The following is a 12,569-nucleotide window of genomic DNA, read 5'->3' as shown; positions in this document are numbered from 1 at the left end:
GAGCTGAACCCTGGAGTCTCTCTGGCATGGGAGCTTGAGCATAGTTTGAGGTCTAAGAATAAATCTTACCTTTGACCTGTAGATGCTGTCAGTCATGCTTCCTTTCCAGAGGGGACTGAAGAAATTTCTCCCCAGGCCCTCAGATCAAAGGAGGAGCCATGACAACTTATTCCTTCAGTGGGCTAGAGCTGGGTAAGCTACTAGAGGAAAAGTGGCAAACATCTTGGTCTGTTGGACATACTCTCTTATACCACACAGAACACTTGCCTGGACACATTTTGTCAAGACCTATGACCAACTTGAGCTATGATGCACCAGCAGGTCTGTGATAGGTGCAGAAACCTAGACATGTTCACTGTACACTGATGGATTAGCTGCATAATGCAGATATGATAGCTCTTAACTCATGCAGTCTTCTCACATTCACGTTGTATAGCTGAGAAGTGCCTGACTTCCTGGGAAATGCACCTTTCAGTGAATCATGGAAAGAAATAGGAGAGCACTGCCTAAGTCAGAATCTTCTTCCAAAGGTGAGATGGGAAAAAGATGATGTTTAGAACATCAGAACACAGGAGCAACTAAAGCCTTCATGATCTGTCTGGCACCTGAGTGGTTGCAGCAGCAGTAGCACCCCAGCACTGTCAGCACAGCAGTGAATCCCCAGCAGTGACTTGCCACTCTTGAGGAAGAGACTGTTACAGAGACAAATGAGTCTGCAAAATTTGTGTGGGCTGTGCTTGTCACAACATGAGGGAGAAGAGAATATGATAAATGTTCTCATTGCAAACTGAGGACTGAGCTCTCTGTGGATGCCTGCTGAAATGAAATGAGAATTACTGTTTCAAATAGAATCACCTGCTTTACATTAACAAGTGTTGAGTTTTGAGAAGAACCAATTGCTTTGAAGTGTAATCAAAGGTTTCTTTTTATGGCAAAATACTCATGTCCATTCAAACAGGTATCATCCCTCTTCCTGTCCATTGACCAGCCTTTTACTGGTTACTAATTTTTTTTGCCTATTAACAAGTACTAAGTGATGGTGATAAAGAAACTAGGTGAGCTACCTCACTAACCACTGGCATTGCAGATACAAGCACTCTTTCCTACCATTAAGTCTGCCGCAATACATGTGTGAGGTGCTTGTGGAGCACTGTACTTGCATGTCCTTCCAGAGCTTGTGGAAAAGAGATAAACTGCTGTGGCAAGAACCATCAAGGTCAAGTCTCATCATGTTGCCTGCAGGAAAAAAGGAGCACGTCATACTCTTCCTTCATGGGATGTGCTTTGAGAAAGGGAGGGATAAATGCCTTTTTGGCTTATCTTTTCACCAGAGGAATATGGAGGATCCCAGGCTCTTCAGAGAAGTCTAGGGTCACATTATTTTTGACTCTTCCAAGGTGCCAGGTGACCAACTGTAGTGATATGAAAGGGTAGCTGATCAACCCTTTCACAGATGTTAAAGGCATTATCTTTGGGAATGATTTAGGACCAGGCCTCTCTCTTCTACAGTCATTTTCCTGGGTTGTGTCATAGCATTTAACGGTTACTTCTGGATACATTCAGCCATTTACTTCCATTCTCAAAGCTCCTCTTCAGTCTGATTTCCATTTGAGCTAGAGATAGAAATCAACTGATGCAGAAATCAGTATCCTGCAAACTCTCCCACTGTGGATTCTTATCCCATCTTATATTTTCATCTGTATCCACCCAGTGGCCACAGATCTGCAAATTAAGTTTTTATGCAGCAGGACCGCAGTCGACCCCTTCTGCCTCATGAATCTAAATTGTGCCTGCCTGGTGTGATGGATCAGGTTTTTGTGGAAAACCAATGCTAGAATTGATCCTGTAAATGTTGCAGCAGCTCTGTAGGTCCACAGAATTACATGAATTATCACACATCCTAGCATGAAATAATTATCACAGTTTTCTGAGCAGCTTTTTAGGAGAGATTTAATTTCACCTTTGATAATGAATAGGGAGTTGAACTGGAAGGAAGCAGCTGCCAGCATAGCATTTGTCTTTTTCCAGTCCTGAGAAAAGCGTCAGCAGCAGGATCCCAGTTCTGCTGCCTTGTGATGGCAGATCTGGTATTCTTTCTCAGGATTATGCTGATCTAAAACTGGTGTTGAAAGGGACAGTCCAGCTCCTACCTTTGTGCTACAGCTGTATCAATCTGCCTGTGTCCTGAAAAGATTAATTTTGTCTGTAGTTAAAGGTTGATCTGTTTTTACAGCTGCAATCTGTGCCATCAGTGATGCAAATGATGACCCTTTCAGGAGGATTATACTGTTAGGGGCTGAAACTGTTTGTGAAACCACATCCTAACTATCTAAACACCATGCAGTCCATACAGCTTCTTGAGCAGGTTTGTTAGCTTCAGGTTTGACAAGGAGCTGATGCCACCCTTGAAACAGAAAAAGTTTTTATGTTCTTCATTCAGCAGGCCATTCACAGATGTCAAATTCTGAAAGCAACACTTGCATCTTCAGACTAAGCAGGAGTTACATGAGACACCACATCCAGCACCACCTGGTGAGAAACACTTTCTCACTGTCCTCAGGATATGGGATCAGCACCATAGTTGGGTTGCAGGGGAAAGTAGAAGCTGGAGAGGAGATACCTCCTACACAGCCTCCTGTGCTTTGCACTCCTGTGCTTAACCCCAGCCTTTATAATTTCCACAGGCCCTTGCTAGACATCACACTGTCTCTGCTGACCATAGCAGAAGTGATGGTCAGCAGATACTTCAAAACCTTCTTCTTATTTTGGGGTACAAGTCTTTCCCCAAGTAATGTATTGATATTACACCTCTCCCCAAGGCTTCAGCAACCTATCTCTCAGACTTGGAATTAACACCAGACAAAATAAAGACACCCATAATGAGATAGGGAAAGATAAATGCCTACTCCACAAGAACTGCTGAGAGTTGCATAACCTAGCTGCAAGCACGATCCTTTTGGATATTTTAGCAAATGGTAGTCTTTGTCTCTTGCTTTCATTACTGTCCTCCTCATTAGAGCATTCCTGGCAAACAGAGGTCGCTGTCACCATCAGGCTAGATGCTGTACAAGCACTAGCACATAGTCATTCCTGTCCCAAAGATCTTGTCCAGTAGACAGGACAGAGTTCAGAGCAGTGTCATCTAAGCTGCTGAAGTTCTGGTGGCAGCTGTCTCCGTCTCAAAGTCAGAACTCATTTACTCTCTTTTAAATCCGCATGCTATCATAAGGCTTTGTGACAGCCTTTCTTCACTAAGGGTTTTGATTGCTTTCTGCATCTGGAAACAAAGAAGATTTTCCACCAACAGAGTCTGTGAATCAGCACAACAGTATATGGCAGGAATTTTAAACAATGTGGTGCTGCTTTTCCATTACAGAAAAAGAAGGAGACTAATTAGAGAATGATTAATTACATGGATTCTGTGCTTGATTGTCTATAAAAAAGATGGGGGTGGGAAAGTTCTGCTTTTAATCTTGTTATTTTAGAATAGCTGGTTGATTTTTTTCATCCTCCTCCTAGCCTGGAGTTAAATATGGTGGTAGTTATGCACTGTAACAATTCATTTGCTTCTCAAGAAATAGAAGTCCTTGTTTCTATGTCTGCCTGAGGCATTTTGCATTTTACCTCTTTAGTTTTCCAAAGACAGTTGTGTCTCACAGGATCAAACAGCAGTGGATCAAACAGTTTGCCTAGCACTGAAGCACTGAAAAGCAGGTTTTGAGACAAAGACCACGTGTTATCTGTTGTGCTCTTTGTAAAAGATTTCTGTCTAACCAGTGTCTTGAAAAAACCCATGACAAGAAAAGAATATTTACATGATCAGCTTCCAGACTTTGAAAAATCATCTCCTGCAGAATTTTTGGCCTAAAAGCACACTACCAAAATACCTCCCCATACTCACACTCAGAACCCCTGCAACCTACTGGCCTGCATCTTTTGGGGGTATTTTATGACTGTGCTGGCTGGTTTTGTTGCTGTAGTTAGCACAGAAATTAATATAGAGCCACAGAGGAGTAGAGAATTCAGGGTGCTGTACCATCTGATCAGGTTAATGAGCTGTATTTACTGCTGCCTCTTCTGGGCAGTGCACCTAGTTCAAAATCATGCTTCCTTCATATTATCTATACATGTATGTATGTATTTTTTACCTGGTTATTACAGTTTCTGTTATTTATTACCAAAACTTTATGACATGGGCACTGATTCATTCAGTATATTTTTATGCCAAGAAGGGAAGCATCAGATCAGCTAAAGAAAGCTAAGCTTCAGAAATACCAGCCCTAACATGTTTTATTTATAACGTAGCAAAGAGAATAAGAACACGTCTTGGCAGTGTGATCACAGGTGTGATATCTTTGGATATCAGAGTTTGCAGCAAACAACTTGTCTGGGCTTAAATTAATTTCTTCTAGTAGATGAGGAATTTGGGAGGAAGAAATACACTGACGAGATGTTTTGTAAGTTAGGTGGGATGCGTCGCCCACAGGGAATCATGGAAACTAAAAGACATCAGAAATCTTACCTAAATAAAAGAGAATATAATGTCCAGGATTACTTGGGGGATGAAATTTGAGGAGCTCCCTGCTGGAAAACAAGTCCACGAGGAAGAATTAAAGGTGCAGAGCTCTCAGTGGCACTGCTCTGTCCATCAGTTGGTCTGTTTAAGTATTTCTGAGTTTTAAATACCTGTTACAAGAACAGCGTTGGTTAAAACTGACCCTTAATAGAGTGCCTTTGGAAGTCACAAAAAAATCCGTCTTCAGGCATGGTTTTACCTTAAAGTGTTCTGACTGTCTATACAGCAGAAAATACAGGCTTATCCTTGTTCACTTTATGGTCAGTGTATTTTGTGTCAGCCTGGGCAGCACAGTCGGAAGTTCTTCACAGCTTTTAATAAGAGCAAACAAAAACAGAAACCCTTGAAATCATGCAGTTTTTCTTAATAATAATGGGGTCCTTAGCTGAGAGTGCTAGAGCTGTTGAAGTACCTGAGGTTTTAATATTCATACAATGTTCAGTCGGGATGGAGTAATAAAGTGTCTCAGAGACACCAATTCTTCCATTGATCATGTTCCCCATGGTCCTGGCCTGTTACCCTAATCAGTTGCTTTCCAAATTATGGAAGAGCTCAGCTTTTCTTTAACTGCCTCCATTATTTAACTGTAGTTTTGGCTGTGGCAGAGGGAGTTTTACTGTTGGCAGTGTTACAGCCTGATTCAGTTGATTTTGAAGATAAAAACAGTTCTTACAACACTGCTTATAAACAATTAAACAGTTATATCATTTCACTGCCTAAGATGCTAGAGTCACAGAGTAAGTGTATCCTACTAGAGCTGGGGTCTGGCAAGGAGTTACCTACGTATTACAAACCTACTGTTCCTCTTGACTTTTGGCTCCTGGTGCCCCATGTAAAAGTTTTTGCCTGTGTGTCTTATGCTTTACCTTTCCTGATCTTGTATGTGCTACTTATGCTTTACCTTTCCTGATCTTGTATGCTGCAGTTAGAGGTGGTGCCTTCTGCAAGTTGTGTATTTTGTAAGCATATGAGGTATGCATTTTATCAGGGGCTTCACTTTTGTAGCTAGTCATTACACAGCTAATCATCTGCATGGATTGCCAGTTGGGTTTTTTGACTGCTTAACAATTATTTATCAATTAATCCTTTGGGAAACTAACAACTGTTTATTCCTTAAGGTATTTTGTTTGACCACCATGTTCAGAGGACCAAAACAAGAGTCTATTTTGATTCAAAGCAGAAATTAGTGTGGCCTGAAAAGACTTCTCTAGCTATGCTAATTTTTGCTTTGCCATCTCTGCTGTATTGTGTCATCACCTTCTTTCCCTTTCCTCCACATACTCACTTTCCAAAGTCAGACACCTCTTGGAGTCACAAGACAATCTGTTGTAAGGGCTCTCTCAAAATCAGTAACAGCTCCTATGGGAACAGTCAGGCATGCACAGTGTTTTGTGTCTCTTTATAAGGTCAAATAATGCAAGTAGAAAACATCCTTAACTGTTTCAGGTGTTTGGGGTTATTTCACTAGGAAACAGGGAGAAATGTTCTTCAGAAAGAGTTGTATACAGTCACAGATTTCAGAACTTCTTAAGTTTCTTGGAAACAAATGTGAACACATTATTTTTAAAGCCATTAGTTTTTCCAGTTTCTTATGATTGAGCATGGGGGATGTTCAGTCTCAGATGAGATGAGAATGAAGAGGAAGTAGAGCTGAATTTGAACAATTTTACTGTCCCATGAAAATCTCCTGGAAGAAAATCATCCTGTCACAAATCAAACACTTTTTTTCCCCAAACTAAAGTTCTTTTTCTTTTGATAATTTCATATTGCTTTTAATTCAGACATTTGAAAACATGATGTAAAATTAATTAACTTGTATGGCAAACTGAAAAACCACATTATAAAAAGACAGTTCTTATTTTGATAACATGGAAACCTTTATGGAAAGCTCTTTCTGCAAGAGAAATTAATAGAATTTGATTCTTTCCGGTATAAGGTTTTAACTTTGCAAGGCTGCATTTTCTTATAAAAGAAAAGCAGTTCAGAAATTCCCAAGGTGTTACTGATGTTTTCTTTTTATTCCAGAGTTGAAGATGATTTAGAGAAACTCTTGAAAGTAACCTCCAAACCAAACCCTAAGGTAACATCAAAACCACCACTGCCTCAGAAGCCAGCAGTTCCCCCAGGGAGCACTAATTCATCCCCATTGGCAAAGACAAAGGAAAACAGGATTCAGACAATGAATGAAATGGATATTCTCCAGTATATCCAGGAAAATGAATCTATCAACAACCAAGATGCAAGTCTCTTTTGAACATGCATGTTCTTAAAATTTACTTAGATGTACTTAAAATAATGCCTTCTTGACCCAACTCCTGGTGAGCTCGTGACAGCAGCAATTGTTGACCAGATGCATTTACTGTTACAGAGCTCATTTCTGTACTGTCATACAGAGAGCAGCAAGTTTGACTAGCAAAGGCTCAACATGATGTTTTCAAAACAGTGCAATTAGGGTAAAATGTTGCCTTAGATTTCCAGGGTTTTTCAGGTAATGTGGACAAGGACATAGCACTACAGATTGTCTACTACTATTTTAGTATCAACATAGTGCAGTTTTGGCCAGTTTAGTAATGACTGAAAATAGTAAGTGTGTTACACACGTGGCAGCTGTGAAGTGTCCAACAAACAATCTGAGGCAGGACAGGATGCTGTTCCTGTCATTGAGCTGACAGTGTATTTCAGCTCACTGAAAAGCTTTTTACTTTTATCCTGTGTTATTTTTGTAGCAGCCCTTTCCTCCCAGACGGGTATTTCAGTAATCTATAACCAGGAACTGTTAAGCATAGGTAACAGTTCCTCTGTTACTCAGAGAAACACTGAAATTCCAGCTAAGCCTGACAATCTGCTGCCTTTGTTGTTGTGCAAATGCCAACTTATAGGAGAACTTGTAGGACTGTAAGCATTAGAGCTATGCATCTTTGTCCCCTGGAGAGAACAGCAAATGACTGAAGATGTCTGAGAGTGCGCTTTCAGACAAATGTAGAAGTTGCAGTGTGAGGGAGGTTTGGATACTGTAGGGCTCTTACGAACCTACTAAAGATACACAAGGGCTAATCTTTTTTTCCAGCCAAGTCTTCCTGGTCTTCCACTGTAGTTAGTGGAGAGAAAGAGATTTGTCTGGGAGTTGTTTCAAAGTCTATGTGTCCTAATGGATGAACAAGGCCAGGTTGGACAGGGCTTTAAGCAACATGGTGTAGTGAAAGATGTCCCTGCCCACGGCAGGGGTCTGGAACCAGATATCTTTAAGGTCCCTTCCAACCCAAATCATTCTATAATTTGCTCTCTGGAATCACTCATTCCTTCCTCTTTGCTTCACCCATAAATTAAAGAAGCCATGATTATTAATTCCACTAAGCTAAAATGAGGTTTTTCATTAAACAGAGGTCTGCTCATTACTATAACAATGGTTAAAACAAGGGAGAACAAACCTGGAATTATCCAGAGGAGAAAGACAGGAAGAAAATGTGCTAGAGAAATTTTAATATGCAGGAAAAGAAAAATCTGGTAGAACAGGCATCCCAGACTACCCCCTTTTTTCCCCCAGCTCAGGCATTCTGGTTCAACGTGCTGAATTTACATCTAATGGGACTCGATACCTGCTGTCATGGAGGAAGATATTTCCAAACTCATTCCACATGTTTCCAGATGTGAAGGCAAGCTCCCCAGAGGAAAAATACTAATATATTCAAGCCATATCACTATCTCCAAATTTGCCTTTCTAATATAGAACAAAATAAATCAAAAGCTATATTTTTTTTAATAATGAAATTATCTCTATTAGTATTTCATTTTTAAGCCAATAGAAAATATGATAAAGGTATTTCAGTTTGATGGGACAGAAAAAACATAACCATTGGCTCTCATCTATGCATGGTATGTTTCAGTACAATAAAACTTTTTGCTAACCTGCAGGTGTTATTATTACTCTCTAGGTTGTAGAGTAGCAGCAAATCAGAGCTAAAGGATGGATTCCATCCAAAACATGAGGAGTCGTAGGTGGTGTTAAAGTGAAAAAAACCCTGTGTAAATAAGAATGAAACCAAGAATGTAGCTGCTCTCATATTTCCTTTGAGAGCAGCTAAAGGTAAAAACTATATATGGGCAAAGGCAGTAGCTGATCCTGTCTGTTTTCAGTGTCCTGGTGCAATTAGGAAGCTTGTTTATCCCATCCTGCAAAAGGGGAACAAAAGCACTGAGGAGAAAATAGATTACTTTCCAGAGAGCAGGCAGAGAATAGCAGGGAAGATAAATTAATTCAGGACAGCCTTCCTGTTGCACTACCTGGTCTAGTAACAACAACTGTGTATTTAATGGAGGGTTGAGGAATCTTGATCTCCACTTTATTCGTCATTGGAGGAGACTGCTTGCATTGCTGCTAAAACTACCACATTGAGGGCCATGGATTTAAAGATGTGTGAACTGAATACAGATCTTCACCTTTAGTGAGATTAAGATTTCTTGAAGAGAAATTATAGAACAGAGCTGGCAGCAGCTTGGGAAGACCAGTTTGTCCACCATCCTGACAAAAGCAGGAACATTTGGCCTGTGTCCTGCTGATGGCAGTTCTCACTGGCCAGGACAAGGTGTATCAATGTGAGGCTGAACTGGAAGAGTAGGCAGATGCCAGAGCAGGACATGGTGGCTGAACATGGTTTGGCTGGAGAGATACCTGAGCATGGGCACTGAACTACTCTTGCAGCACCAGTAATTATGCCTGCTAAGATATTATCTCTCACAGGCATTTTTCTAACCTTAAACATCTGGCTGACTGGCAAGCAGCACTGGAGATGCCATAGCCTCCCTGGGTGTGCCATTACAATGTTTTGCCATCCTATTAGAAATGTTTTTCTACTGTTTGACATAGCTGTTCCTTCGTGCAACCTCACCACAGAACGAGAACAAAGTCTATTCCTTTCAGTCTCTTTTTCTAGGCTGAACAACTCTGACCCGTGCAGGTGGCAGCAGGACAGGAAAGGACATTACTACAGTATCAGCCTCTCATGACTTGGTGTGCCCTAGATTTATGTTGTCATTTTGCATTGGATTTCTCATGTTTTTAGAAGAATTGTTCTATATAAACATTCCAGGGGCACTAAAGGATGCCATCATCCCATACCCTTTCACTAACACCTCTTGGTGCAGGGACACAATGTGCAACCTTTCACTGTTCCTCATAGCAGTATTATCTGTCTGCCTTCCACCGTTTTTAAGAGTTCCACATAGAAATGGCTCATGCTTTTACAAAGCAGTAGGAGGGCAGGTATTACATATTACCATCATAACCATGGGAACATTCCCAGTAATACTGATGTAACAACAATATAGCTGTACCTATTTTGAACGGCCAAGGAATACTTTGCCCCCCAGCCATCCCTAAAATTGTCAAATTACCTAAACACCATAGAGTAGGAAGAGCTATTGATTGATTCCTGTGCTCGATTTTTAAGACTGTTTTAAGGTCAATGCTTTACTTCAGGAAAAAAAAAATCGTCTTTCCTGTCAAGCCACTAACATAAGAGGATCCTTCATAAAACCCAGTGTAATGCATTTGGTTTTCAATGCAAATACCTAGCTGCAGTAATATAGGCACCTAGAGGTGAGTTACAGTCCTTGAATAAATTATATATATATAATGAATCATTATGATACAAGAGAAGAATGTTGGAAAATGTAGCCCAGAAAAATTGAATGTATTATTTGAAATGGCACAGGGAAAACACACAACATTCTTTGCATCCTGCCAGACCAGAACTTCCTTTTTTTTCCCATATACCACTTCTAGTAGCAGCTATTTTATTAGCATGCTCTTGACAACTCTTGAAATTCAGTTATGGACTGTAATTAAGTTATTGGCTGACAAGCATCACCTTTCAAAATTAGTAGTAGCTGGCTCATCAGAAGAGTGGAAAAGCAAGAGTTATATTTAAACCCTTACAAAAGTTGTTTTCTTTAGTGATTAGAACCCATAATAGGTATCTCTATTGGATTAGAAGCTGCTTCTTGTTTTGAATAACCTTTTGCTTCTTATGTGGTACAGCACTAATTAACAAAGCCATTATATACTTTATTTGGGTCATGGTTAAAATACTGATTTCCCTGAGCTGGGTATTTCACAGATGACATGTGGGCCATCTGCTCAGGTCTGTTCTGTTGCTGTATTTTTAAGAAAGTTAATTCCCACATATCCTTTAAGGCCTAGTTCTGTCAATGACAATTTGGGTTGGTCTAAAAAATGCATATTAATTGAATCTGATATTTCTGCTAATCTTTGCCCAGAAGTTATCTTCTGGAAAGAAGGTGAGCTTGCTACAGCTGAATACACAACTCAGCCTGTGATTTAAGGTCATGGAAATCCATCATCCTCATGGGGCACTAAGGCATTAGCTATGAAAGAAGGCTGCAAATGACCAATCCCTGTGGTCATTAGATTTACTACAGAGTACAAAAAAGCACTTATATTTCACTTATAAATGTGTCTGTCACTAATATCGCCAAGGATTCTTGGATCTTTGTGTATGTGTATCAACCACTTACTGATCTATGTGTTCTCACATTTGCAACAGTTTAGACTTCTAAGTCAAGAAGAGAGAGAGGTTTTACCACGAGGTTTTGTCTATATTCTTACTCTTCATCTCAACATCAACAACAGGACTGAATAAAGTCACTCAGTTGCCTTCTGTATTGCACCAATCTCTACTCTGATTCATCTTCAAGCCCTTCTGATTCATTTTTTTCAGCTCTCACCATATCACTTATCTTCCTTTATAGCCTTTTGCATACTACTTAATGAACTTAATGAAGAATTCAAATGAAGGGAAATCATGTGCCTGTGTTACTAAAGAGGCATCTGTAAAGTATGCTGCTTTGAGTAAAGATACTAGCAGTGAAATGTGATGATTGTAAATAAAATTAGTAGTCAAATGGCACTGTGGGAGTTAAGTCAGTGAAGCTCCTTAAAGAACCGAGTAGTCATAGATGTTTAGGGAATAAGTTTTATTCATGCCAGGATGTTATGGATGCTGAAGATTTATATGGGGTCAAGGAGAAACTGGTTAGACTCATGGAAGAGAAATATATCAAGCATTTTTAAAGATGCCACTTAGAGCTTGGGAAGACCTTGAGTTACAAGTTCCTGGAAATGAGGGGAATATTCAACAAGCAAATACTTTCACATTCCTCTATAGTCATCTGCTTTTGGCTGTTGTGAAGAGCTATACTGGGCTAACCCAAAACTCACACTGAATGAGTTAGTGAGGATTTGGTGAATGAAAGAACAGAACATCCTCAGTGCTTTATAGGATCATAGAATAGTTAAGAGTTGGAAAGGACCTTAAGATCATCAAGTTCCACCCCCCCTGCCATGGGCAGGGACACCTCACACTAAACCATGTTACCCAAGGCTCTGTCCAACCTGGCCTTGAACACCGCCAGGGATGGAGCATTCACAACTTCCTTGGGCAACCCATTCCAGTGCCTCATCACCCTTACAGTAAAGAACTTCTTCCTTATATCCATTCTAAACTTCCCCTGTTTAAGTTTTAACCCATTACCCCTTGTCCTGTCACTACAGTCCCTAATGAAGAGTCCCTCCCCAGCATCCTTATAGGCCCCCTTCAGGTACTGGAAGGCTGCTATGAGGTCTCCACGCAGCCTTCTCTTCTCCAGGCTGACCAGCCCCAACTTTCTCAGCCTGTCTTCATATGGGAGGTGCTCCAGTCCCCTGATCATCCTCATGGCCCTTCTCTGGACTTGTTCCAACAGTTCCATGTCCTTTTTATGTTGAGGACACCAGAACTGCACACAATACTCCAGGTGAGGTCTCACGAGAGCAGAGTAGAGGGGCAGGATCACCTCCTTCAACCTGCTGGTCACACTCCTTTTGATGCAGCCCAGGATACAGTTGGCTTTCTGGGCTGCAAGCGCACACTGCTGGCTCATGTTCATTTTCTCATCAACCAACACCCCCAAGTCTCTCTCCACAGGCTGCTCTGAA

The 12,569-nt window shown here is 40.7% G+C and overlaps 1 protein-coding gene across 1 annotated transcript in view; it reads left to right on the top strand.

Annotated features, from left to right (window-relative positions):
• Positions 1-8,485, top strand: part of HS1BP3 (HCLS1 binding protein 3) — a 50,292-nt gene extending 41,807 nt beyond the window's left edge. The window contains exon 7 of the mRNA XM_061460883.1: positions 6,602-8,485. Coding sequence (XP_061316867.1) covers positions 6,602-6,830 — 229 coding nt within the window. The 3' untranslated portion in view covers positions 6,831-8,485. The remainder of the gene's footprint in view (positions 1-6,601) is intronic.
• Positions 8,486-12,569: the final 4,084 nt, after the last annotated feature.

The sequence above is a fragment of the Pezoporus flaviventris genome, unplaced genomic scaffold (genome assembly GCF_033815535.1).
Source record: "Pezoporus flaviventris isolate CSIRO_AGI_PZ_B2104156 unplaced genomic scaffold, CSIRO_AGI_Pfla_v1 ptg000031l, whole genome shotgun sequence".
NCBI classification, from domain to species: domain Eukaryota; kingdom Metazoa; phylum Chordata; class Aves; order Psittaciformes; family Psittacidae; genus Pezoporus; species Pezoporus flaviventris.
This window is presented reverse-complemented; position numbering and strand designations above follow the sequence as displayed.